At 43.9% G+C, this 26513-nt stretch overlaps 1 protein-coding gene across 6 annotated transcripts in view; it reads left to right on the top strand.

Annotated features, from left to right (window-relative positions):
• Positions 1 to 23379, top strand: part of ablim3 (actin binding LIM protein family, member 3) — a 328604-nt gene extending 305225 nt beyond the window's left edge. For 5 of the 6 annotated variants that reach the window (XM_041193207.1, XM_041193210.1, XM_041193208.1 and 2 more), the window contains 7 exons: positions 1429 to 1576; positions 6984 to 7013; positions 8541 to 8599; positions 9936 to 9996; positions 10548 to 10555; positions 21248 to 21328; positions 22603 to 23379. In XM_041193207.1, coding sequence (XP_041049141.1) covers positions 1429 to 1576; positions 6984 to 7013; positions 8541 to 8599; positions 9936 to 9996; positions 10548 to 10555; positions 21248 to 21328; positions 22603 to 22716 — 501 coding nt within the window. In that variant the 3' untranslated portion in view covers positions 22717 to 23379. Of the gene's footprint in view, positions 1 to 1428; positions 1577 to 6983; positions 7014 to 8540; positions 8600 to 9935; positions 9997 to 10547; positions 10617 to 21247; positions 21329 to 22602 lie in introns of all 6 variants that reach the window. The other variant, XM_041193209.1, reaches the window with a different exon arrangement.
• The last annotated feature ends 3134 nt before the right edge of the window (positions 23380 to 26513 follow it).

Genomic DNA, 26513 nt, shown 5'->3' with positions numbered 1-26513 from the left:
ATTGGGGAAACTAAATGCAGACTGGGTGACCATTTGCGGAACACCTTCACTCAGTCCACAAGCGTGACCCAGACCTTGCTGTTTTCTTGTCATTTCAACACACCATCCAGCTCTCATGCCCACATATCCATTCTTGGCCTGCTGCAATGTTCCAGTGAAGCCCAACACAAACTGGAGGAACAGCATCTCATCTTCCAATTAGGCATTTTACAGCCTTCCAGACTTAACATTGAGTTTAACAACTTCAGACCATGAACACTCTCCTCCATTTTTACCCCTTTTATAATCCAATTATTTATTTTGTTTATCCTTTTTCCCCAACCACCTCCCCCCACCTGGCTCTCTCCAACAGGGCTATCTGTCACTTGTTTTAATGTTTTGCTTTCACAGAGCGCCAACCCTTGTTCTGCTATTAACGCATTCTGCTATCTTACCTTTATGCCCCTGCTAGAAACTACTTTAGTCTTTAAAACTATCATTAACACTCCCTTTGTCTTGTGTCCATGACATCTTTGTCAACCTCTCCTGAGCTCACACCTATACTTGACTTTCTATTTTCCTCCACCCCATCTTAAACAATATAAAATCCATCATATTTCTACTTCTTTTTAGCTCAAATGGATCAAAACGTAAACTCTGTTTCTCTCTCCACAGATGCTGCCAGATCTGCTGAGTTTTTCCAGCATTTTCTGTTTTTATTTCTTTATAGCACAATGGCTTATGTCAAAGCAGTGTCTGCCAGAGACCATCATTTGCAATTTTTCTGGTTTAAAACTCTTACTGTATCCCTTTGGCCATGTGCTACTTCTTCTCTGCATTGAGAGAATTGCATTTATGAAGAAAAAAATATATTTAGACAGTATCACCCAATTATGCCTGGAAGCTGCTGGTACTTCCTTACAACGCAGAAGTAGATGTCCAGCAGGACTTTTAGCAAATCAAAGTTATTAGAATTAATGACTGCAGTGAATCAATCATCATTCTGTCATAGTTAGGTTTAATTCTAGCAGGTGACAGATTTTAAGTTTCACTTAGCTGCGACCTTCCCTCAAGGACATTTGTAATATGAAAGTCTGTCTCTGCTTCTGGGGAATGGAGAAGCTTAAACCTGTATTTATTTTATACATAGTTTTTTGCCCCCATTTTTATTAAATTTATATCTTCTTATGTGAGCATTGATATACATATTGTGCTATGGCTTCTAACCTCAGAAACTACTTGTACAATATACGGTCAATGTGCTTAAAATAATATTCAGTACTGACCTCATTGATATTAATGAATATGCATTTTCAGCATGCTCTTGTCACATTCATTGATCAGCACTGCATATCAATAGACCTACGTACTTGTGCCGGTGGGATGATTAGAAAAGCAGAATTAGGGCTTTAGTAAAGGTAAGATTTGAATCTATCACTTTTGTTCCAGATACAAAGTGGCATTAACCGACTAATTCTGAAGGAGGAGATGAAAGCCAGATCAGGGACTTATGATAACGACCCCTGGTCGACACGCAGCTCCACAACAAGTAGGGAATATCTTCAGAACATAGGCTACGATTCTCCAGTGAATGGATGTAAGTAAATGAAAAAAATATCTATCTGTAGGTTCTATAAGCAAGCCTCAATTTGTTTCTGAATAAAAGGGCTGGATTATTTTCCCGGTTGGGAAACAATCTTGATGTTGGCCTCAATCCCACGTCGGGATCCTGGAAATAGCTGTAGCGGGACATAAGTCACAATATTCCTGGAGGTAACCAATTAAAAAGCTGACTCCGGAGCCCAGTCCAATTAAGGATGGCAAACAGACCAAGGAGGTGGGAGGCCTAGAGGGCCCACTGCGATGGCTGTCTGGCAGCTCCACCAGGACAGTTGGGCGCTGCTGAGGCAGGCAAGAGAGTGCAGGGTGCTTCAAGATGAAAGATAATTGCAGCATGGCCATGACTGTCTAACCATCATTGTGGAGGGAGACCAACTCCACAAGAGGTTTTGCAGCCAGTGCTATGAGCATTGCATCCCAGTGGGTCCACGCAGACGTGAGAGGGAGGTGATATCGGCAGTCCCCAGGCCTGCCACCTGGAGGCTGTGGCTAGTTCAATTCTCTGCTCTGGTCTCAAAGGGGCCCATCAGTTGTTGGCAAGATCCCAGCCATGCCATCATCTTTTTCTTAATTGGACAATAAATGGGCCTAATTAGCTAGCACCTCTGAAGCCTTGACCCTGCCTACAGCTCGGGGGGAGGACTTCAGGTAGCCTGCTCAGCGTACTATGTTCCAACTTTGCTCCTGATTCTGCGTCCTAAGTTGTGTCTGCTGGAACAGGAAAATTCACCCAATGAGTGGGAGGTAGACTCCAATCCCTAACAGTGATTGAAACTGGGAGAAAGGCTCGTACTCTTTGTGTCCTTGAATATATTTACAATTTTCAGTCATCAAGTCTTTGAGAGCAACTTTATAGGCAGAATCCAGCTCAAGGAATATCAATACTTTTAGGGAATCTAATATCAGAGTTAAAAATAAACTAATGAAATATCATCCAGTGGTGCTTTCATCTTACAGTTCCAAGGTCCAATTGAAGTGTATGATGCACTGTATGTTTTCTAAAAACACATTGGAGAGCTCCACTAAAGCATTAACAAACTTACACAGTGAGCAGAATTATACACTCCCCTCTGGCTGGTGATGTGGGGGGGTCCTTTAAAATTCCTTGGATGGTCTTCCCACCAGGCTCCCGCCCACCTGCTCCAACCTATCTGCCATTTTACAGTGAGGACAGGCAAGGCCTAGGCAGGCCCGCCACCCCCCCCCCCCGACTTCTTGCCAGAAGTGGCCAATTAATGACCACATCAGGGCCATTTTCCGGCCTCAAATTTCAGACTGGCTGGAGGAGTTCAGGAGCAGGGGAGGATGCCAGGAAAGTGACTCTGTTCAGGACTTGGGCAGGAAGGTGGGGGAGGAGGGGGGTCATCTCCATCAACGGCCTTCTTCCAACTTCGGGTGCCCCCGCACCACAAGGCCTGGCTCCAACCCCCCCTCCCAACTCCCCACCCACCCACCCATCCCAGGATGGCTCCCTCCCCAACACCCCACCCCGACTTTTCCACCAACCCCCACCGTCCCCCTCCCCCTCCCTCCCAGGCCTCACCTCCCCTCCCTGAGACTCCCACACTCACCTGGTTCTGGACACTGAGGACTTAGCCTCTGGGGTCTGCTTGCAGTCCCAGTCCTATTCACTGCAACTTCTGGATTCTGGTGCTGCTGGGACTCGAGAGCTGCTGGCAAATGATATTAGCTGGCAGTGCTCTGAGTTGGAACTTACTCCCAACTGAGGGGCAGAAGTCCTGCCTCCAGCCAATTAACACTCCTTGGAGTGATGATGCATTGCCCCCCACCCCCCCCCCCCCCCCCCCCCCCCCCCCCCGACTTCGGTTGGCAGGTAGGGAAAGCCTGCCATCCTAAAATTCCTGTCCCGACAATAGTTGAGCCAAACAGGCCCTGAAGATCCCAGATTTCATTCCTTAACTGTTCAGAGCTAACAAGGGCAACAAAAGGCTATATGGGCTCAAGGCTCCTTGATTAGAGAGGGAGGTATTGGGCAGGATTCTCACTCCTGATTGCTTTCAGTGGCCCCTACTAGAAGTACAAAATGGACAGTGAGGGAATCAGACTCAGCTTGAATCCTCCCCATAACCAACATGTCTGTCAGGACTCACTGTCAAAGTTCACATGTAACTAATAGTCACTTGGCCAAGGTACCAGCGGGTGCCTGGAGCCTGTAAAACCAAACTTCTGCAAAGAATCAATGCCTTGAGGTGAGACGAGGGGGAGAAGAAGAGAAGACACAAAAGTGAAATTAGTTGGAAATCTATACTGGCCGTTCTTTAATGCAGCACAGCTTCGAAATTGGAAATGTCACATGATAACATGAAAAAAGATTCTGAATCATGTTAGTAGCTTTTGATTTGCACTGCTAAATTATATCAATCATTTTAGGTTGCAACATTTCTGTAACTCAAAACTGTTTATAATTTTGCTATGTGTCGTTTATTAGCGGCTATGCACACCCAAATTCTGATTACAGCTGCTCAATCTTCTCTATATGATCCAGCAAAAGACCTGAATATAGGGTTCGCTCAGTCAGAACAGGAGATCCTAGTTTAATTAGAAATGGGCATTTATAGTGAATGCCTTCCCTTCTGACACCCTCCACTAATTTGCCTGGTTAACTTTAACACATCTGACTAGAATAAGAGGAACTATTTCCTGGTTATCTCCCCTGAGAATACATTTTCTTGGGAAAAAGGAGGTTGGTTGGAATGAATTTCAGTTAAAGCATAGCTTGTTCTTTCACTGTATCAACTTTGAATGAAACCAGAGAGAAAACAAGAAGGAATGTTTGTAATTCTCTGTCAAGAATTGCTGATGAAAACTTCAGAAGTGCACCTACAGAACTAACAAATGTTCAATGTCCTCTCGCTGACTGGTCCCTTTGATCTGTGTGCTCAGCTAATATACATTTGGCACTGCTGCAATAATCAATTACGAGGAATATAAACCCTGACTCCTCAGATATTTGAAGACTGGCTACCAAGAGTAATCCAGACTCCCCAGTGTCTTGCTCATAGCATTACAGCAGTGGCAGTAAGCTACATGAATGACCTTCACATGAAGTATGGTTTTTGAAGTCTGATTCTTCAAACGCTTGAGAACTTTTTCAAACCAAATCAATAACATTTTCAAATTATGAAAGAAAATTCATCAGCCTCCAATTATACTGCAATTTTATTTGGAGTGTGAAAGTAAGGTTTGAGGATTATTCATGGTAAACTTTCAGAAATTGTAGCTTATAATGAATCCCCATCATGGATAGAAAAAAAATAAAATACTGCAGATGTTGGAAATCTGAAATAAAAACAGGAAATGCTGGGAAGGCTTAGCAGGTCAGGCAGCATCTGTGGAGAGAAATAAAGTTAACATTTCCTTGTGCTACTCATGTTACTTTGTATCATTTGTTGGGAAGTTTATGAGAATGACCAAGGAATGAATGATTCTTTCATTACCGTCCCTGTATAAAGGCCCAGCAACAGTGAGATGAGGCCCTTAAGTGGTCATTAACAGGCCACTTAATGGCTTCAACTGGCCTCTGGATCGGAAGACCATCCTCAACCTTTCCCAACCCTGATTTAATCGAACATAGTTGGGAAGTTGATAAGCAATCCACACCCAATTCATTGTGTTTCTGGTGTGTAGATTCAGGTCCTGAGCCTGACATTGTCCAAACTCTGAGTTTGTCTAAACAATGCTACATAATTTATCAGGGAAGGAGGTTGAGGGATCGTTAGTGTTATTTTATTGCCACACAGCTTCATTTCTTCTCAACGTTTAAAGCTTCTGCAACTTCATAAGGTAAATGGGTGGGAATAGATGACCGATCCTTGTGCTACTCATGTTACTTTGTATCATTTATCGGGAAGCATATGAAAATGGCCAAGGAATGGATGATTCTTTCGTTACGCTCCCTGTATAAAGGCACAGCTGCTCACTGCTCTCCATTTCCCTGGTGGCCCAGCCAAGGTCATGAATTCAACACGAGGAAATATTTATTTTGTATTCTAGGTGTGAGAAAATTTGAAATAGCTTGATAAAAAAACTCAGGTGACTTTGTCACACTTAATGCATAGAGGTCAATAGAAAGCATGAACCCACACCCTCCCACTTGAGGGGTGTCGGGGGTCTCGCCTGCCCACTGGAGAGCTGGTGAGAGATCCATGGTGCCTCTTTTCAGGAAGGCCCCCCAAACCACAAGCCAATCAGGCAGTAGCGATGCACTGGTGGGCCTTCCTCCAGAATCAAGACCCTAAAGGTGGAAGTCCCACCTAGTGAGATCTGCCAGCCAATCGGAGACTGGCTGCTCTTGTATTCAGCATGTCAGAAGGACATCCTCCACCGGAGTCCCAAGATCGCAGAGGACCAGGCCGCAGGTAAATAATGTAGAGGGTGGGGGTTGGTCACAGGAAAGTTGGAAGCAACGGTAGACAGGTGACTCTCAGTGCTCCCCTCCCCCTTCCCAACGTCCAGTCCCTTGATCAGGCACTATTGCCTTTGGTCGAGTAACCCCAGCCCCCTTTCCCCACCAAGGTGACAAGTGGCTCACACAGGCTTACCAGTCATGCAAGCCGCATGGCAACAGGCCCACTTGCAGCTGGGTTAATCCCAGCAGCAGCAGGATGTGACCCTTTAGGGGTCATTAATTAGCCATTTAAGGTCCTCAGTTGGCGGTGGTGCAGGTAAGTTGACCATGAGTCTTCCTACCTGGAACTTAATTCTGACAGAGAGAGGAAGGCAGCAGGATGCTGGTTTGCCACCATCCCGCCTAATAAATACCCTAGCTTCCCACCTCCAAGCTCACCACCAGTGAGACCAGATGATCCCGCCCGAAATTACACAAAACATTGAGCCAGAAGAATACCCTGTGAACATACACCTGCATTATAAATTACTATTTTCCCCTTGTTTCATTTTTGTTGTTCAGCTGCAGGAAGGAAGTGTTTTCAAAGCCAGTCAAATAATGTGGATTCCAGTTATGTAGGTGATGTCATTAACCATGGCTTTGTGCACACATACCGGACATTGCAGTCATGTCCTTTTCCATACCTCAGTTAAAAAAATTATTACAGGCAATGATTATCTTTTATTTTTTAGCAACAACTTTACAGTTGCTATTCAGTTAAATAATTTTAATTGCATTATAATTTCACATGTCTCACAACAATAAAAAATAATCTATTTCCTGCAGTTCACATTATTGCTTAGTTAGAGAGAAAAAGAACTGCTTAATACTGCTTTAATATTTTACTGCTAAGTAAAGCATTTGGACCAGTAAAGCATTTTGGTAAGAGAGACAGTTCAGGGGAAGCAATGCCCCTGCCTTATTATAATTTGCTTTTCTGCCTTATTATAATTTGCTTTTAATCCTCTGATTACAGCTCCCAGAGGAACATATATGGGCGACAGTGGTGAGTAAAAGTCAGTTTGTTGTTAAACCCAAATTTTGAAATTTCAAGGAATCCTCCCTTACAACAGTCTGCAGTCACTGTTGTACAGAATCACTCTACCAGTTTTATGTCCTCTCACACATGATGCAAAGCTTTTTGAGTTGCTTCTACATATCAGTGCTGGGCAGGTCATTGCTGGTTGGAATCATTAAAGCCTATTTTAATTCTGTTTGCTTAATAAGAAAAACTGGATAATGGAATGCTGCAAATGCTGTTCGTGGGCTGACTGCAGTATTTTCTCCAACCACAGCCATATTTCGTCACCATAATTCTGTATAACATTTTTGAGGTGGGGAGGTGGGTTTAATAGTGTGCTATGTTTTATTGTGTAATTCTGTACTACATTTCATTACATAATAATGTGCTACATTTTAATACATAGGTATGTGCTACATTTCACCACATGTTTGTGTAAGATTTGTTATCAGTACAGTAGAAAGTGGCAATTTGTGTGATGGCTGTGGATAAGTCAATGCATATTCCGCTTCATGGTTTAATTTTCAGAAACACTAAACAAAATGATCTGTCAATTACATACTGCCATTTGTAATTTATCTACAGAACTGTCTTGACATGCATCCACTTTGTGATTCACATTTTTTAATATCGTGAATAGGTTTTCATTGGTATCTTTACAGAGAGACCGATCACATGAAATACTTAGATGTAATTCCCATGTTTATTATTTGTACGCTTATTACTGGATCTTCAAGCTATGATGCTGAACATTGTGGGAAAAAAGCCCCTTGAATTCACTTAGCACTTGTTGCCCTTCTACTGCGTGAATGTGTTTGTGGATCTGGATCCTTCCTTTATTTGATATCCAGATCCTTTCCCCAGCTGGTCTAACACATGTGACAGTGTCTCCCTTATGTCTGCTGTTCTTCATAGTTGTGCCCTGCCCAGATTTCGCTCAAATATGTTCAACACAGGGGAGGGAGCGGTATGAGACTTCCACTGTGCACTACTTATAACTACTATAAACGTCTATATAAAGAACATATTTGGGATTTTTCTACAAGTAGCAAATCGGGCTTATGTACACAATATTTTTTGCTTTTTTAAAAAAAACATAATACTAAACTTCAACATTTGAGTTTCTGTAAGGACCTCCTCCCTTGTGATGGTCTCACTTGGTGATGGAGAGCAAGGACATTTCAACTTTATCCAACATCAATCTGTCAACTTCCTTATATTTTTCTATTCTGGCCGATTGAATGCAGCAGGATTCCGCAACATGTTAACTTTAAGCACCATCTAGTGGTTTTAAGAGGATCTATATTGGATAAATTCACTTGTGCAACTTCCACTGATTTTGGATTAGGATTCAAATTTTGGGAAAAAAGGATAAAATGTAATCTCCAGCTATCAGTTTCAGGCATTTTTCTTTTACTGTTGTTGCCTATATGGCTTTCTAAGATAGTTTGGTTTTACTTTTAGCGTCAGTAATGCACCCGGTCAACTAATAGAACCATTACTTTATCACAGATCCACTGATTTCCAAATCTGCTTCTCTTCCGGCCTATATGAGAAATGGATTGCACAGGGTAAGATTGAATTTAATTCCTCTCACAGTTAGCTTATCCCCTGAAGAAGAAAAGCAAAAGTGTTTGTTCAGTGTAAATGTCTGCTTCTATCTGATTTTATATGTATCAGTTTCCCCCATCCCTGCCCTTTTGAAGATATTTTAAATGTATTGTCATTTCCCCTGCTCCAAGTATCCAGCTGGTATTCAAATTTCAAGCTCACCTGTCTCTCAGCAGGCATCCATGACTTGAGAGATGTCAGTGTCGACGTCATGCAGTTTTAATAACATTGAATAAATCAAAGGAATTGTAAGGCGTTATAATTAAAATTTATAATTGTACATTTGTACATTCTGTATAAGTGTGTAACAAACCAGGTGGAGCTCGAATACAAATTCTTTATCACATTGATCAAATCACTCTGGAAGATAATGAGCTGAATTCCCACCCCTTCCTGCCCTCGTCCCTACCTCCACCCCACCCCCCCGTGAGTTTGTAGGTGGGGAGTGGACGTAAAATTCCTCAGGTGGGCTTACCATTGGGTTCCCACCTACCCTGACCTCTCTGCAGTTTTATGCTGGGATGGGCAAGGCCTGCCCTTGCCCAGGTTAAGGCCCTTAAGTGGCCGATTATTGAGCACTTTAGGACCGTTTTCCACCCAGCCTCAATTTTTTGGCTGGCGGGAGGACTTCCCAGGTATGGGGGAAGCCCGAAAATAATTGGATTCAGGCCTCAGGCATAAAGCTGGGGGGAGGGGGCTCCCCCATCAGCAACACATGTTTCCCCCACCCCCTTAAGGACCAGTAATCACAGGATCTCCTCTCCCACCCCAGCTGCCCCTACCCTCCCCATCCCTGGACCCCCAAAGCTTACTGCCAGAATTTTCATGTCCCTGCCCCTGGCGGAATCTTCCAGTCCCGCTGAAGTCAATGGATATTTGAACGGCTTGCTGCATTTTCTGGCCCCATCTCCGCCATGGTGGGGCCGGAAAATTCCGCCCTACCTCTTCCTGGAATCCCAGGACTTGGGCTCCGCGCACTGCATGCAGTCCCCAGTCCTGTACACTGCAGCTTCTGGCACTGCCGGCCAATCAGATTGGTCGGCAGCTCTCTAAGGCCAGACTTCCTCCCAAGTGAGGGGCAGAAGACCCAACTGCAGCCAATTAACACTCGTGGGAGACAAACATGCCGGCTCTTCAGATGGCAGGAAGGGAATCCCCACCATCCTAAAAATCCTGACCAGTATGATACCTTAGTGCTCAGAGTGATGAAAAAGCAGTTCAAAGAATGTTATCTTAAACTGCAAATAACTAACAGGTTGTTTATTTTCACCCAACACCACTCATCGCTGCCTTTAGCCTCAGAGTGCTGACATTTTCCAATATGACAACGACAGTTCTGTTAATTGGGGAATGAGAGGTAAGCTCATATGATTGGTTGGATAAAGAAAAATATGAAATGCTTAAGTAAAGACTAAAAAGGCAATTGTTGATCCGTTTGTATTGTTAAAATAATGTTAAGTCTATTGATGGGCACACACCATACTGGCAATTAAAAGGGAAGGTATGTCCTTTCCGTCCCCATCTTATAATCTAGAATCAAAATAGCTAAAGGCAGTTCAGAATCACTGCACAGTCTGGATTATTATGCATACGTTTTAATATTTTATGCCCAAATTTTATGAGGATAAGAAAGTTATAGCATCAGTATGCAGTGCTGTTGGAAATGGAGATGCAAAGGGTCAAAGACTACACAGCACTTAAAATATTGGGGATTTTCTAAAATGTAATAATGTCACTGCATCAGTATCCTTGTGTGAACACTTGTCCCTCGATGCCTGAAATCATTGACAGGAGAGTGATGAATTTTAGCTTTATAGAGTAGAAGAGGCGCTAGTTACATATAACTCTGTTGCTATGCCTTTGTTTATTGTTATGTTTCAAGTTTAGTATCTTCTCTTTCTTTTACAGAATACAAGGTAAGGACTGCAGTTTGGAGCCTGTGGCCCTTGGTAGATCCCTGTTGTGCTTCAGTGATGAGTGAGAGAAAGGAAATGCCTTCTATCATGGCCATTGATTCCTTTACAATGATTATATGTAGTGCTTGATTGCTAACTGATGACCTCCATCTTAACAACAGAAATATAATATCCTTCCTACATAATAATCTCAGATAACTTCACTATCCCAGAATGTAAGGATTTTCTAAGTAAGAGTGATTTAAAGATCTTTGTCATACATCATTTACTTACTCCTGTGTGTGTATGTAGTAACTCCCTTACCATGCAGTGTCTGTGACCTTCTTACTAATATTATTTAGTTGCTACCCAGAATGCAGAAGGCAGTAATTTGGAGGACTTCTATTGCAATCACACAATCAGAACTGATCATCTTCTTTTTCTCTGTTTTGGTATCTACCTCCTGAGGCAATTCCTTGCCCACTTCTTTCAACACAAACGTGTTAATCCTTTATTTTATTATGAAAGAAAATTAATCAGCGGTTTAAATTCATATTGAAATTACTCAAAGTAAGTACTAAGTCAACCATCTCAAATAATGTAGAATGTACAAGTTGTGGTGAAAGCCTTGATTTTCTGTAATTGCTCAAGATCCAAAATCATTGAATTATGCTAAAGCTCCTGATGTACTTATAACCCTATACATGAAAAAAATCATTTAATTTACCTCTTTGTTCTTCCTGTGATAATTGTTATCAGTTTGCCAACCAGTGAAATATTTTACTATTTATCCTCTAAGTACTGGTTCATAATTTTGAAAAGCTTCATTAGGTTCCCCCTTAGCTTTCTATCTTGCTTTCAGTAAATAAAGGGCAGAATTTTTTCCCCTCGTTGGGGGGTAGTTCAGGAGCGGGCGCGCCTCTGATCGGCGCCCCCAATCGGGGGCGCACCGCCTTTTTACGTGGGTGGGCCAATTAAGGTCTGCCCAGTGTGATGTCCGCCAGGAAGTGCTATTCTAGGGAGATTCCCTAAGCCGAGAGTGCGCTCTTTCACGCATACGCATGAAAGAGCACACTCATCTCCCTGAGGCTAAGTGCTGCCTCAGGGAGATCGGCGCCAAATTTAATTAATGTTAAATGTAAAAAAATAAAGCTTCCCTGACATGTCCCATCATGTGACACTGTCACACGAGTTGGGACATGTCCATCACTTTTACTTAAACTTTTATTAAATTTTTAAAAACCTACGTAAAACCTCACCCCACCCGTGGATGAGGTTTCATGCTTTCTCTGAAGCCCGCAAGGGCTCCCGGCCTGCCCGCCAACCTTAAGGTTGGATGGGCAGGTGCTTTAACTAGTTCAATTAATTTTTATATCGCCTCAATTGGCTGTTGACAGGTTGGTAGGTGCACAGCTGATTCGGCTGTGCCCCTGCCAACCTGAAAATTAAAATGACGCAGGGTGATGTCGGGAGTTCCGTCATTTTACGCGTCAGCAAGCGGGCCCAGCTCACCAACCTCAATATCCTGCCCAAAGCGCCAGTTTTTCTAGCTTTTCCTCGTAACTACATCATCTCCTTCCTGACATCATTCCGGTGAACCTTTGCTGTTCCCTTTCCCATGGCTCTGATATTCTTTCTATAATAAGTTGCACAGTACTATGTGCAGTACTCCAGCAGTGGCCTAATTAATGTCTTGATTCAACTTCCCTCTCTTGCTTTTATATGTAACATCCTTGTATTTAAAACCCAGAATCCCATTTGCTTTTGTTGTGGCCTTTTCTTCCCGAATTCCCAGCAGAAAGATTCACCAGACAACTTTCTGTTCCACCAATCTGATAAAAATCTTACCATCAAGGGTGTTCTTCCTTTCACTGTTTGTTTTCTCTACCTTGAGTTGCACAGGCCTCCTATCTTCCCGCTCTCCAATCTTTTCTACATCCCCTTTCAGTTTTTTACATTTTTCCTCATGAATCCCTAAGGAATACCACTACCTAATTCCTGCTGACCTGAAAATATCTATTTACCACAATCTTTGCTTCGCCTCTCTTAGTCACCTCTGCCTGCACAGCTCCACCCACTTAAACAGCAAGTGCCGCAACAGTGTCCTATTTAGCACCTATCAAACATCTTGTGTAAAACCATATTTGTAAATTCATTGCATTCCTTTCATGTTAACATATACTGGGATTTCCCCAAACAGTGCAGTTGAGTTAGCTCAGCTTGGTGCACCCTTGAGCAAAACTTGGTAGTGCATGAGGCATGATCCTGCCAGCAGTTTGAAAAATAACATCATTGGTGAATAAACTGCAAGAGGATCAGTTAATTGCAGCAGCAATAGCATGGACTGTAATTGTTGATAAGATGTATTTACAAGAACTTCAACATAATATTCCAACTCTGATTCATTAGCCATGCTTCTGAAACCAGTCCATGTTTTGCAGTCAGAGGCAAAGGAATGCCAATCACAATTGATTGTACTTACACTTGCCCAGACTGTGATTGTGGCTGTCAGTGGGGGCTGCCCCTCAATTCAGTGATGTCATCTACTCAGGGTTGTGTGTTTTTGCCATGGGTCTTCATGTGACCGAGCAGGCTGATTTTCGACCCACAGATCTTTGGGTACTCGGGGAAGTAATGGGATCAAGAATGCAGGATGTTCTTCCTTTTTTTTCATCTCTGCTGTCACTCTGCCTCATTACAATCTGTGTTGGGGCTCAAAACGTAATGCAGATTAATGGACAATTTTTTGCCATTCTGAGCAAACACATCCCAGTCATTAAGGTCAATGCTGCCGCACTTCAAGGAGAGCTTCAGACTATCTATGAAGCCTTTCTTTTTTCCGTTCTCTTGTGGAAGATTGCCTGAGTTAGAGCGCCATTTGTGGTCAATAGAGAGCAAAAACAGCACTGTGCCCTCTAGAGGGGATTTGGGAGCTGTGCAAACAGGAAAAGCAATGATGGTCAGGATTTTCCGTGCTCGCTGGCGTCGGGTGTGTTCGGTGGTGAGTGGACAATATGGCGAGAAGGCCAAAAATTGGTTCCACAACGTCATGAAACCAGTTTGTGATTGCCCCCTCCGCCCGCCAATGGTGGACCGCATTTCTCGCCATCAGATGTCGGGAACCTCATTGTAATACATCAGCATATCATTATTAGGCCTGTCCGCTGGAATTGCCCCCATCCCTTCCTTGCTGGATTGTCCACACACCCACCGACATGTTTCACAACAGCAAATAAAAGGCGTGCATTTTGCAGGCTGCACTTTGAGGGGAACCGAGAGGTGAGCGCACAGTAACATTGCGGAGCGCTCGCCTGGGTCGCCTGTTGGACTTCAAGCTTGAGGCGTTTTTAGGGCAGGTGGGGGGCAAGGGCTGCCCGGCGGTTGAGGCAACTTGGGGGAGGGGCAAGGGCTGCCTTGCGGTTGAGGCTCGTTATGGGGGGGAAATAAGGGCTACCCTGCATTAAGGGGGTGTCCAAAGGCTGCCATGTGGTTAAGGCAACTTGGTGGGTGTTGTGGGGGGTGGTGGGGGGGGGGGGGGGGGGGGGGGGGGGGGGGTGGTGGTGGGTGTGGTGGGGGGGGTTTGCACGGCAAGGGTTGCCCTGCAGTTGAAGGTAGCACACAAGCACATGTGAGGCGGTGGTAGGGGGTGAGTGAGGGAAGCGGCCACACATTAGGGAAGCCTTGTATAAAGTGACTATTCCTCTGCAGCTGTGACAGTTCAGGCACAGCCACATTGATATGATTGGAGTTGGGCCTCTAGCTTCTCTGCCCACTCGAGCAGTGCAGAGGCATCAAAGTTCTCCAGAACTTTCACCCCTCAGGGAAACTGCAAAGTAATGACCATTTTAGCAGACTGTAGAACAGTTGGACAACTGGGCAAGTTGCACAAACTCGTAGCTGAAGTTGGCTGTGGAGCAGTCACTGCTGGAGGTGCTCACAGCCCTTTGCAATGTCAGCACCCCGGTTTGGACCAGTTTCCCCCATTGTTCAAGCTAACAGCGCAGCCTTGAGCAAGGGTTAGGAGAATTCCTACGCCTGGGCTGAGTACACAGCATGCAGTCCAGTGGACAAATCTGTCGCCAAGCGGTCAAATGGAGTGGGGCAGAGGTGGGTGGGGTTTCAGGCAGCCATGCAGCGCACTAAACTCTGGCCATCCAGCTGGTGGGCAGCACTCTCCAGGATGCACTAAGGCCTTCAGACTTGACCAAGACAGTTCTTAGTATGTCCATGCTAACTCACACATCTCTCTCTTACATCCTGCAGAAGTACCACCTCAGGATCGTGGAGCCTTGTGAACAAGCTGTATGCTTCATAGCGCACAGAGAATGAAAATGACTGAAAAGAGAGCGACTGAGACATCTGGCTGTGCAGAGGGAGGAGCAGCTCCTGGAAGAAGGGGCGGCTGCAGCTCCTGCACACAGCACCAAGGAGCCACAGCGAGCCGTCGCTGGTGGGCGCCTAGCTAGACCCAGGGTCTATAGACGCCGCCTTTCATTCCTGCAGATGACCGAGAACCAGTGTCACCAAAGACTACGCATGTCTAGGGATCTGGTCAGTTACATCTGCCTGCCACTGCAGGATTTGGCGCCATGGGGACATGGAGGGCCTCCACTACCAGTGGTCGTGAAAGTGACCACGGTGCTGAATTTCCAGTGTCTCCTTTCAGGGCTGCACAGATGACCTCTGTAGGATATCACAAGCCTCTACCCACAAATGCATCCACGAGGTCACAGATGCCATCTTTGCGAGGGCACACAACATTGTGTATTTCACCCAGAACCAGGAAAGCCAGGATGCAAGAGCAATTGGATTTGCCCAGGTCTTGGGTTTCCACAGGTGCAGGGGGCCATCAGCTGCACTCACGTGGCACTAAGATCTCCGTCACAACACACAGTCAGCTATGTCAATTGCAAAAGCTTCCATTTGTTGAATGTGCAGCTGGTATGCGACCAACACAAACGCATCCTGCAGGTCTGCGCACGGTTTCCAGTGAGTGTCCATGACTCCTACATTCTCAATCGGTCTCAGATCCCTGACGTCTTCCAGGATCCACAGAAGCTGCAGGGGTGGCTCCTCGGGGACAAGGGCTATTCGCAGAGCCTTGGCTGATGACACCCGTGCGGCGGCCTCAGTCTGCAGCAGAAGGACACTTAGTGAGGCTCATGCTGCAGCTCACAACTTGGTGGAGCAGACCATCAGGATGCTGAAAATGAGGTTCCAGTGCCTGGACTGGTCTGGTGGAGCCCTGCAATATAGTCCACAGAGGGTGTCATGCATCATCATCGTTCACTGCGCCCTTTACAACCTGGCGCTGTAACGGGGAGAGGAGCTGGCTGAGGAGCAGATTCAGAAGCTGAAGGTCTCCTCCAATGAGGAGGACGCTGATGGGGATGGGGATGAGGAGGTCCTCGAAGGCAACGATGATGGGGATGAGGCCTTCACACTGGCCAGAAGTGGCAGGTGCACTCAGGAGGCCCTTATAGCTGCTAGATTTGTGGAGGATGATGACAACATGCAGTGAGGAGGCAGCATCAATCCTCACATTGCATCTATGAATGGTGGACTCCAGCCTGCCTTATGGCAGCGCACATCCCCTCTGTGATAATGTGTAACTACATCTTCTTAACTTTCCTAACTATGCAGCTATGTCTTGGTGCTCCCTGGCCATCCACAGCAGAGGTAGAGGCAGCCTGCTGACTGCTACTGCCTGTGTGTGATAACCTTGGTAGGTGTCCTCTGGAGGGCTCCAGCCTGCTTTCGGGATCCTGCTGTGTGGCAGTGGCACCCTCCTTGGCCTGTAGAGCTGGAGCTGCTGCGATCATAGGAAGAGGGGACTCAGCTGGATCAGACAATCCTGGAGTCACCTGGATGGATGGCCCCCAGGGATACACCTGCTGATCCCCCTCACTATGGTTGCCCAAGGGCCTCCAGCTGACTCATTGAGGAGAAGGGATAGCTGGAGTGAGATTGAGCTGTCCCACACCCCTCTCACATACACACTGTTGGAGGCCAACTATGATATCACTGCTGGAGTTCAGCCCGCACAGATGTGCAGGAGCAACATCATGGACCAAGGTCTCCATGGCAGCCACCATCCTGCCAGTGTTGACCTCGGTGCATTGCAATGCCGGCGCTATCACCTCAGCCTGAAGGTGGACAGACTCCTCCATAGTGCCTTGTAATCTGAGGAGTGCAGCGGAATCCCTTCCTGATGTTCCCGAGCTTGCCTTTACAGCTGCAGCAATTGTGACATGATCGAGTCCAGAGGTTCATCATCTGACTCGGACTCAGCAAACTTCTGGCCGCCAGCAGTCCTCCGTGTACCAGGGACCTGGAAAGACCCTGCCACCGCCTTATGTGGATCAGACTGTGCGATGTGCTCACCAGATTGTGATTCCGAGGCTACTGTAAAGCTAGGTCACACCGAGGTATGTGTCTCTGTGCTACTGTGGTGTATGGGTGAGCACTATGATGTGTTTTCAAGGAGGGTGCCTCCAGATTCCTCTTCAGAGGTTTCTTTGAGACTTCATTGGAGGCCCTAGGTCATGCATGGACTCTGTTTCCCAGATGTGCCTGGGGAAGCAAGGGGAATTCACCAAGGCTCCTTTGACAACACCTTCCAAATCTACGACCACTACCATCTAGAAGAACAAGGGCAGATAATCGATGGGAATGCCACCACCCGGAAGTTCCCTCCAAGTCACTCACCATCCTGACTTGGAAATATATCGCCATTCCTTCACTGTTGCTGGGTCAAAATCCTGGCACTCCCTTCCTAACAGCACTGTGGGTGTACTTACACCACATGGACTGCAGTGCTTCAAGAAGGCAGCTCAGCACCATCTTCTCATGGGCAACTAGGGATGGGCAATAAATGCTGGCCCAGCCAGCAAAGTCCACATCCCATGAATGAATTTTTAAAAATTAGTTCATGTCAGTGGCCTGTGAAAGAGGACACATCACTCACAGCATGGTTGTCTGATAGATGTTGCACTGCTGGATCCTCACTTGCTAGAGCACCGCCGACCTCACCATCAGCTCAAAAATGGTCCAGATCCTCGCCGACCAGCTGGATGGCTCTGTTTCAAAGTCCATGAGGACCTTGATTTCAGGCGTTCCACCATTGGTCTGCGACTGCTCCCTCTTGTGTGCCAGCTTGTCCTGCATGAATAGAGATGGAGATAATGTTAGCATGTCGCCTGCCAGAACAGATGACAAGTATGCCTGGCCTGTGTGGGTGGTGAATGGTCCCATGGATGGGATGAGGACAATGAAGGTGTGTGTGAGAGAGTGAATGGTGATGTCCCTTGAACTGGCAGTGAGTGAGGGTCGTGTGGATGCGAGGTGGGTTTGTGATCGTGTGAGTTGAGAGTGATGAGAAGAGTGACTTACCCTTGTGGAACGGAGGGGATCATTCATCCTGTTGAAGCACTGGGTAGCTGTCCTCTTTTGAAGGTCATTGGTGCTGACCACCGCTGCCACTGCCTCTCAAGCCAGATTAGTGAGGTTGCTGCCCATCCTGTGGCCAGAGCGGGAGTAGAGGACTTTACGGTGGGCCTCCGCTGTATCCAAGATGGGCTCGAGAGATGCATCATTGAACCTGGGGTTGTAGTCTTTTTGCCTTTTAAGGCTATGTCTTCCTTGCAACAGTCATGGAGTGGAAACACTGAGATGAGTGCACGTGGCTGGACTTTAAATATATTGCCTGGCATGCTGAAGTGACGAGGTGATGGCATGGCGGGCGATTGAGAGCCCGCCTGCCACGGAAATGGCGACTTTCCCAGGAATACATAATTAATGCTGTGGGTTTGGGACGATACGGCGTGAAAAGCTGCCATTGCGCCCAGCGATTCCACAGGGTGGGTGTCACGGTGTGGGGGGTGGGGGGGGGGTGGTTATGCAGGGAGGGTTCTGGACCGAAACAAGGACAAGGGGGTGGTTTTCAGTCACCCCCCCACTTTCTGATCCCGGTTCTCTCGATCAGGCTATCAGACAGGGTTTGCTGGGCGGCCGTCTGAGGCATGGGAAAGCTGTGTGGTTTCCATTAAATCATGATTGGATAGCTGGCAGTGTGTGTAAGCTGTGAGATGTGGGTGTGAGACTTGCAGCAGTGAAAAGTGTATGAGGGTGAGGTGATGTGTATGAATGTCAGATATGAGTCCAAATCGATAGACATTGTTGGTTGGTGAGTGGTGAGCTTGTGGTGATCTCTGCAGTTGGCAGAAGCTAGTAATGCCAGCACTTGGCATTTGAAGATATAGCCCCTGACCTTGAACAATCATGTAAAGTCATTAAACTTCTGGTACTGGATCCAGGCTCTCAGGGCTAGACTCCTGGCATCGACCTTCACAGCCATCTATTCCCACTCCCTTCTCAGTAAGCATTTTGAGGGCTTCCAGAACCCCTTCTAATACAGTACATCTCTCCTCCTTTCCATCTCCTCCACGAAAACCTCTAGTGCAATGTCCAAAAACCTTGGAGGCTGCTCGCTCCACTCTTGTACTATTCCTCTCTTTACTATCTACTCATGATTCCCAGCACCCACTCCAGCCACAATGTTCCTCCCCTTTAAAAGATGCAGACTAGCTTTAAGCAGGGAAGGCAATTTTTAAGTGCTGCTTATTGGCCTCCTGCTGATGGGTCTAGCTAATGAACAGCATGGTGAGTGCTGGTTGGATGCAGGGATTATTTAACTAAGCAGACAGCATAAAGTTGGCATGCTGCCTACATTGCAATCAACAGGCATGGGTTAACGGTGCATGTGTTGATAACAGACTTATTTTTTGTCTCTACTTGTTGCTGCTGACAGTGCTCTGTGCATCAGTAGTTCTTCTGTTTGCAAGCGACTCAACAATTCCACACTACGTACTTCACACAGACACAAGACTTTATATAACATCAATAGATTTATTCACCCAAAAAACAGTTACCATGTTTACAATTTTATAAACAATCTGCAAATAAAGGAGAAATGTTCGATTTCTACTGTTACAATACACTAACAAACCTCTCACGAACAGACCGTGACACAAGGCATTCTCTGATACAACATACATCCTGCTTAAACATCATTGTGCCACATCATCTGTTAGTAACACTAAAATAACACATCTCTCACTTTTGCACTTTTGTGTTCAAAGCTGAAGGTTTTCCCACCATTGACTGTATTTGCAAATGTAAATCTTCATTGTTTTGACAGCTGTAGCAAAATTGGGGCTTTATTTAAAAGTAAAATCATAGAGCAGGATTCCTTTACTTGATGCATTGGGAACCATAAGATTCTTGCTTCCATTGGATTTTCCTCAGAGTTCAGGGCACAAGGTCAAATAAACTAGGAAGACCAGTTGATATTGGCTTTAGATATCTGTTTCAGAACCATTTCAACAGGACATCTGAGCAAATATAACATTCCCATATACCCTTTGAAATGATCTAATCAGAATTAATTCTGTGCTGTTTTCATGGATGATGCTACTACCTTTGTTTTTAAGCCATATGTAAATGTTATACAATTAAACTTAATTTTGTTATAACATTTTAAGATAGCTGTTTGAAATGCTATTAGTTATGGCTCAGCTAACAAAGCAGTCACAGCTATTGCCAAATTTGTATAGTATTTCTTCCTTCTAGAAATTAATAAGCAAGTTGACATAAAAAGATTAGTATTTAAACTGACAGGATAACCAAGAACAGGAGCAGTCTGTTAGGTGTAAGTTAAGCATTGACAATGCCAGCGCTCACAACCAGAAACAATCGGAGGCTTGTGTGCCAGGGCTTTCTGACATTTTAATTGAGTTATCAAGGTGACAGATCACTCTTGGCCACCACATTTCTGAATAACCATATGCCTGCATCCTGCATGGAAAAAGCTGCTTAGAACTTAAGGACTCTTTCATGGAAAACAATTACTAGAAATAATTACAAACTATTGTTTTGACAGTCATTTTACTGAGCACGTTATGTTGTGTAGTTTTTTTTCTGCATTCAATTCATTAGGCACTTAAATTATTTTTAGGACCTTAATTTTACTCATCGCAAAAGTGATGATCTGATTGATCTCCCTATTCTGTAATCCCCTCCAGCCCTATATCCAGGTGAGAACTCTGCATTCCTTCAGTTCTAGCCCCTTGAGCATCTCCCATTTCCTTTACCCTATCATAAGCAGGCATGACTTCAGCTATCAACGCCCTAAGCTCGGAAATTCCTCCCAAACCTCTTTGTCTCTGCACCTCTCTCTCTCTGCACCTCTTTAATAAAACCTATCTCTTTGATGAAGTATTTGATCACCTGTCTTAATGCTTCCTCCTTTGGCTCAATGACAATTTTAAACTCCTGTGAAGCACCTAATGGATGTTTTGCTACATTAAGGGCACTGTATAATACAAGTTGTTGAGTCATTGGAAGCATTCAAGAAATATTTTTTTAAAATGCATCGTGAAAATCCTTCAAAGCAGCCTGGTAAAAAACCACAGTCATTTTGAATTAATCCACCACCGTTTTGTTGTGTCAAATCTACAAGCTCCCTTCTGAAAACAATGTCACATTAAAGTGTACATGAAGTATACAAGGAAACTTGTTTTAATAATTGTGTTGATTAACAAAGCCTTCACCATTATCTGTCATCCAATTTTCTTATTATTATTTACATTCTACACCAAATACATTTGAAGTGGTTTGTTCACTAAAATTGGTTGAATTTTGTTTCTTTTCTAGATTTATCCATTTCACGTTCTAATGGTAACCACCAGAGGTCGGAATAAGTTACCAAAAGATGTTGACAGAACAAGATTAGAGGTGTGTAATGTGAAACAACTGTGTCCCTGCAATACCTCAATAATCCTGTTGTTTCAAAGTACTTGCATAATATCAAAGTCTAGAACCAAGCAACAATAATCAAAAATCTATTTGTATGAAAGTGATGTGCTGGATTTATAATTGTTTTATACCAACCACATGGCATTGTGTGTATAACAAAAAGGAAAGCTGCCAGAGTCTGTGGTATTGTTACCCTTCAGGAGAGGTGGGAAGAGATTTGCCTATCTAATATGTATTCATTCTACATAAAGTTATTTAAACTACTGAAAGCACAAAATAGAGCCAAACCCAAATAAAGTAATAAATGAATATTTTTAATGCTTTGAATCATTAAATAACCACATAGACTATTTTGTCCTTTTTTATGACTAGTGCGGACTGAACTCCTCTCGCTTATTCTTCCTTATTCTGCTCCTGCCGTAACTTGCTGTCAGTGGTGCCTTTTGAATTAAATCAGCCAACATCTTTTGCAGCATTTGTTGTGTTGGGGATACAGTAATGCAAGGGAATAGTATTGGCATTCATTTATCTGCCTTTCTCAATGATTTTAACCTATATTTTATGGTCAATTGACCACATTTATTAAGTGCTTCTGAATAATATCAGGAGCATTTTTAATATCTCTAAGTTTTGGAACAATTTGGTATCTGCTGTCTGCATTATGCTGAATAGAAAAAGGTCCAAATGTTTTGCAGTTTGGCTAGGTGCCTAATTTTGGCTTGGCTTCTCCAAATCACAGAGGGTCAATTCTCTTGAATTGATGAGGACTGAAGTTAGGGATCCAAATTATGCAAAATATCATTGGCTACTGTTGAATAAGCTATAGAATTAGTGGCCTCTCCATTCTCACATTTCATTGGCTGATATTGGAGAACAAAAACTTACACAATACTGGTGCTATGCAATTCAGAGCGAAAATGAACAACTGATTTATTAAAGATGGAATAGGTTAGGATCAAATGTAATGTCTGAGGCACCTCCCTACTTTCAAGTACGTTAATTATATAAGTTATCACAGTACACACACAACAGAGTGTGCAATACATCCCAGTAAGGCACATACTATGTTAGGACAGCATTGATAAAGCTACACCCCTTTGAATGCTTTAATAGGTAAATGCACCATTCAGTGTTTCAGGAAAGCTGTAAGTGCAATCCTCAGTGCATGCAGCAGCTAATTGCAGCAATAAAACAATATGCAGACCTTACTACAATTACGCTCATGTTTATAGGCTCTCTTTGTTTCTTTGCAGCGTCACTTATCTCCAGAAGATTTCTACCGAGTATTTGGAATGACACTCGGAGAGTTCGATCGACTGGCATTGTGGAAAAGAAATGAATTGAAGAAACAAGCACGGCTTTTTTAGGCACACATTAGAACCCAATTATAGAAAAAGAAACAGAAATAGTAAGGACATGACTACCCAAGTATACAGCACATTTAATCACACAATCTGTTCATAGTGTTTACATATCATGATATAATGTTAAGAAGCTACATGTATCTATAGATGTTTTGCAAATGTTGGTCACTTGTGGGTTTATATTACCATTACATCATGGAACTTTTGTGACATAATCAGATTTCTTGGGACTTAAGTTTCACAGGCCCAGTTTCATGTTTAAAATTGGGATTCTGGAATAAATTAGGATTATTTGTTGTTGGTCTCTTTCTTTATTTATCTTTTGTTTTATTTTTCTTGCTCAGTCTTGCTTTTCTCTTATCAGTTCCTTCTACAAGCATCAAATTACTTCAGAACATTTAAGTTACATAACCAAAGCAGAATTACTTAATGACAAAGATCTGCAGAAGAGTATTGCAGATATAATGTATTACTGAAATAATTTTTGTGCACATTTGTCCTATATGGGAATCATTATGATCTCGCAGTTTAACACTTCTATAAATTATACAATTTACTGAAATTATTGACATTTTTGCCTCAGCTGATATAGAACCCATAATTGGTTTCTCACTGTCAATTGCTGTATTCTGTTGGATAAATAAATAATGTAAATTTGGCTTAAAATGATTTGTGCTTATTTCAATTCAGTGAACAATTTGTGAACTTGCAATTGATTGAGGTAGAGACTGTGAAGTCAGAATTTCAGGCTGCATCAAAAATGGAGAGCAGGAAAATTGGCTGCCACTGGTTGGAACTTGAGGCAAAACCCAGTCCTGCCGGGATTTTTCCCGTTTTTTGCCCTCTGCAGCTATTTTCAGGTGAGGAGATATAGATTTTACACTGCCCCCTGCCAATGTGAAAAATGACTGTCCAGACTACTCCAGGAATTCCACCCTACAGACCTCCATGAGTCTTCAGTGGAACACTTACCAGCTGGGGCTGCCATGAATCTTACTGATACTTTTTGAAACATCCCAAAAGCTTAGCAAGGGGAGATAATTGAGCTTGAAGAGGATTGATTTTTTTTAAGATGGCAGGACAGTCCACTTCAGAGCTAAAGATCCTTTTTTATTCTGGGAAAGAAAATAAGCCTGGAAAGAAAATAAATTAAAGAATGACCTCAGGACATCCCAAAAGGACTTCACAGCCTATGAGGTATTTTTGAAGTGTGATCACTGTTGTAATTAATGTTAGAAACACAGCAGCCAATTTGCACACTGCAGACTACCAACAAATGGCAACGTAATAATGGCCAAAAAATCTGTTCTAATGAAATAGATTTGGGGATAAATATTGGTACAGGATACAGAGGTGAACTTGATCTTTTATGGTCACTTGAAAGAGCAGACAGGGCCTCAGAATCATCTAAAAGATGGAGTCTCCAACAGTACAGCACTCCCTCAGCACTGACAGTCGGAGTGTTAAACTAGATTATGGCCTTAAATCGCAGGAGTGGGGCTTTAACATACAATCTTCTGACTCAAGGTGAGGGTGCTATCCACTGAGCCACAGCTGGGCACCTCAGGCCTTGAAGTGGATGCCACTGATGCATCTCATCCTTTTACGTGAGGACAGGATCAGCATCTTGGGCCTTGGTTGCCCTTAGGACTGTTCCATCTCACTTCCACCATCAGAATTCCAGCACCTTTGGTTTTGTCTCTGACTGCAATTTATATTGTGCTTTATGAGCATTTTAAACAATCCTTTCACACTGGAAATTAATGCGTGCAATATTACCTAATGTTGGTTAAAGTAGCAGTGAGTGTTGTGATATGATGACATGTACTTTTAAGAATATCTTAAAATACTGTCAACCATTACACACCTCGACAGTATGTGATGTATCAGTTACATGACCTGTAGACTGTCAGCAAGCAGCTGGGTAGAGATTAGATGCATCTCACAGTCTCCCACCGAACATTGTGTATATCGTCTTATCTTCAAATAAAGACCCCACATTATTGTTTCACCAATATGATTGGTACATTTAAGAAGATGAATATAACATGGTGGCACGGTGGCAGCAAGGTCTTAAAGGTTTTGACTGAGCAGAAAACAAGCCTCAACCCCTTCACATCCAACAGAAAAGATCTGATGCGAAAGTAAAATAACTATCAAGGCTCACCAGGCAGGATTTTGCCCTTAGCAGAGGTGCTTGGTGGGGGCAGTCAGGAAGCCTGTGTTTGGCTCCGCAATGCGATTTCACCCAGGCGGGCCAATTAAGGCCCGTCCTGCATGGACCGTGAGCGGCAGCACTGAGCACTGCCTGTGTGGGCAGGGGGCGGAGGGAGAGCCGGGCCTAGCCCACAATTCACACATGCATGAGGAAGAGCGCTTCAAAGGAAGATTGAAGCGCTGTGTAAAAAAAAATTAATAAAACATGTCCCCTCATGTGACTCTGTCATATGAGCTGGGACTTGTTTTTAATTCAAAAATAAAGTTTTTTAATTTAATGTTTATTTGTTTTAGGAAACCTCATCCCGCTTGTGGGTGAAGTTTCCTAAAAAATGTAAAAGCCGCTTGGCCTTTTCTCCTGCCGCCAACCATTAGGTTGGATGGAAAACGTAAATTTGAATTTAATTAGGTTGTTGATAGTGTTAATAGGCCTTTTAATTATTGGTGGGCGCACAGTCGACTCCATTGTGCGCCCGCCAAATGAAATATCACGAGACTGAACAATGATGTCAGGACGCACACCCGACGTCATCATGCATCATTTTATGCTCAGACATATCAGGCACGTGCCCTCATGCCAAGCGTAATATTCTGCCCACCATGTGTAAGGATTCTGCAGCTTATTAGGGATTTTACATACATACCGTATCTCCATCCTGGGATCGCTTCTCACTCCAGTCAGCAGGCATCATGTGCCAGCAAGATTGTTCAAATCTGGGAGAGCTTAATTAGTAAAAGTATAACTGCTACAAAGTTTAAGCAGGAACAGAAATTAAACAGCAGACTGCAGATGGTCTCACTTTAAGTTGAACTCTACAGACGGAAGAATTCATTACTGTTGAAGCTAAATATTGAAGGCTGGGCGGGGAAGAAGAATCTATCCAATTGCAGCTCCTGACAGCTGTTAGAAGCATGAAGAAACCTTTTTTATTCCACTGTTCGCTTTCATTTTTGAAGTCTGCAGCCATTTTCCTGCCCAAAACACAATTGCATTGTCAGAGCCTTGGGTTAAACCAAGAAAAATCAGAGTGCTCAATAGTGCCGCCATTGCAGTCAAGCAATAACCTAATATCAGCTAAAGCAGTGGCCACCAAAGGTATGGCAACTCAGAGCTAAAAAAAAGCTGGAGGAAACCTGACAGCTCCAGATAGCATTAAAAATCCCAGCAATAAGCTAACAGATGACCAAAAAATTTCCAACATTCAATTAGAAAGCAACAGGTCTCCTAACTGAATTTAATTTGTTCTGATAACATCACTGAGTTAGGTTTTCTGGACCTCAGTAATTCAGAACCAGATAAAAAAGCCATTAAAATTAATATTGCTAATGGCAATAAAGGCCTCCACAGTCTGAACAGGTCATCTCTGTTCGTTAACCATCTTAAAAATTGAGAAAACATATGGCCAGCACTTGAAGATCAATTATGAGTGAAGCTCAACTTCAGAATATACTGTCTGGAATTCATGGGCAGAATCATCCCAGATTTGCACAAAGTGTGCTAGTGGGTAGGGAAAATGTTGTTTTACTTGCTGGTTGCAATGGCGGTATTTTGTGTCATATTGTCCCATTCCCACCTCGTTAAT

The sequence above is a fragment of the Carcharodon carcharias genome, chromosome 8 (assembly GCF_017639515.1).
Source record: "Carcharodon carcharias isolate sCarCar2 chromosome 8, sCarCar2.pri, whole genome shotgun sequence".
NCBI classification, from domain to species: Eukaryota; Metazoa; Chordata; class Chondrichthyes; order Lamniformes; family Lamnidae; genus Carcharodon; species Carcharodon carcharias.
Note: the sequence above shows the minus strand (reverse complement) of the source record. Positions and strands in the feature narration are given on the sequence as shown.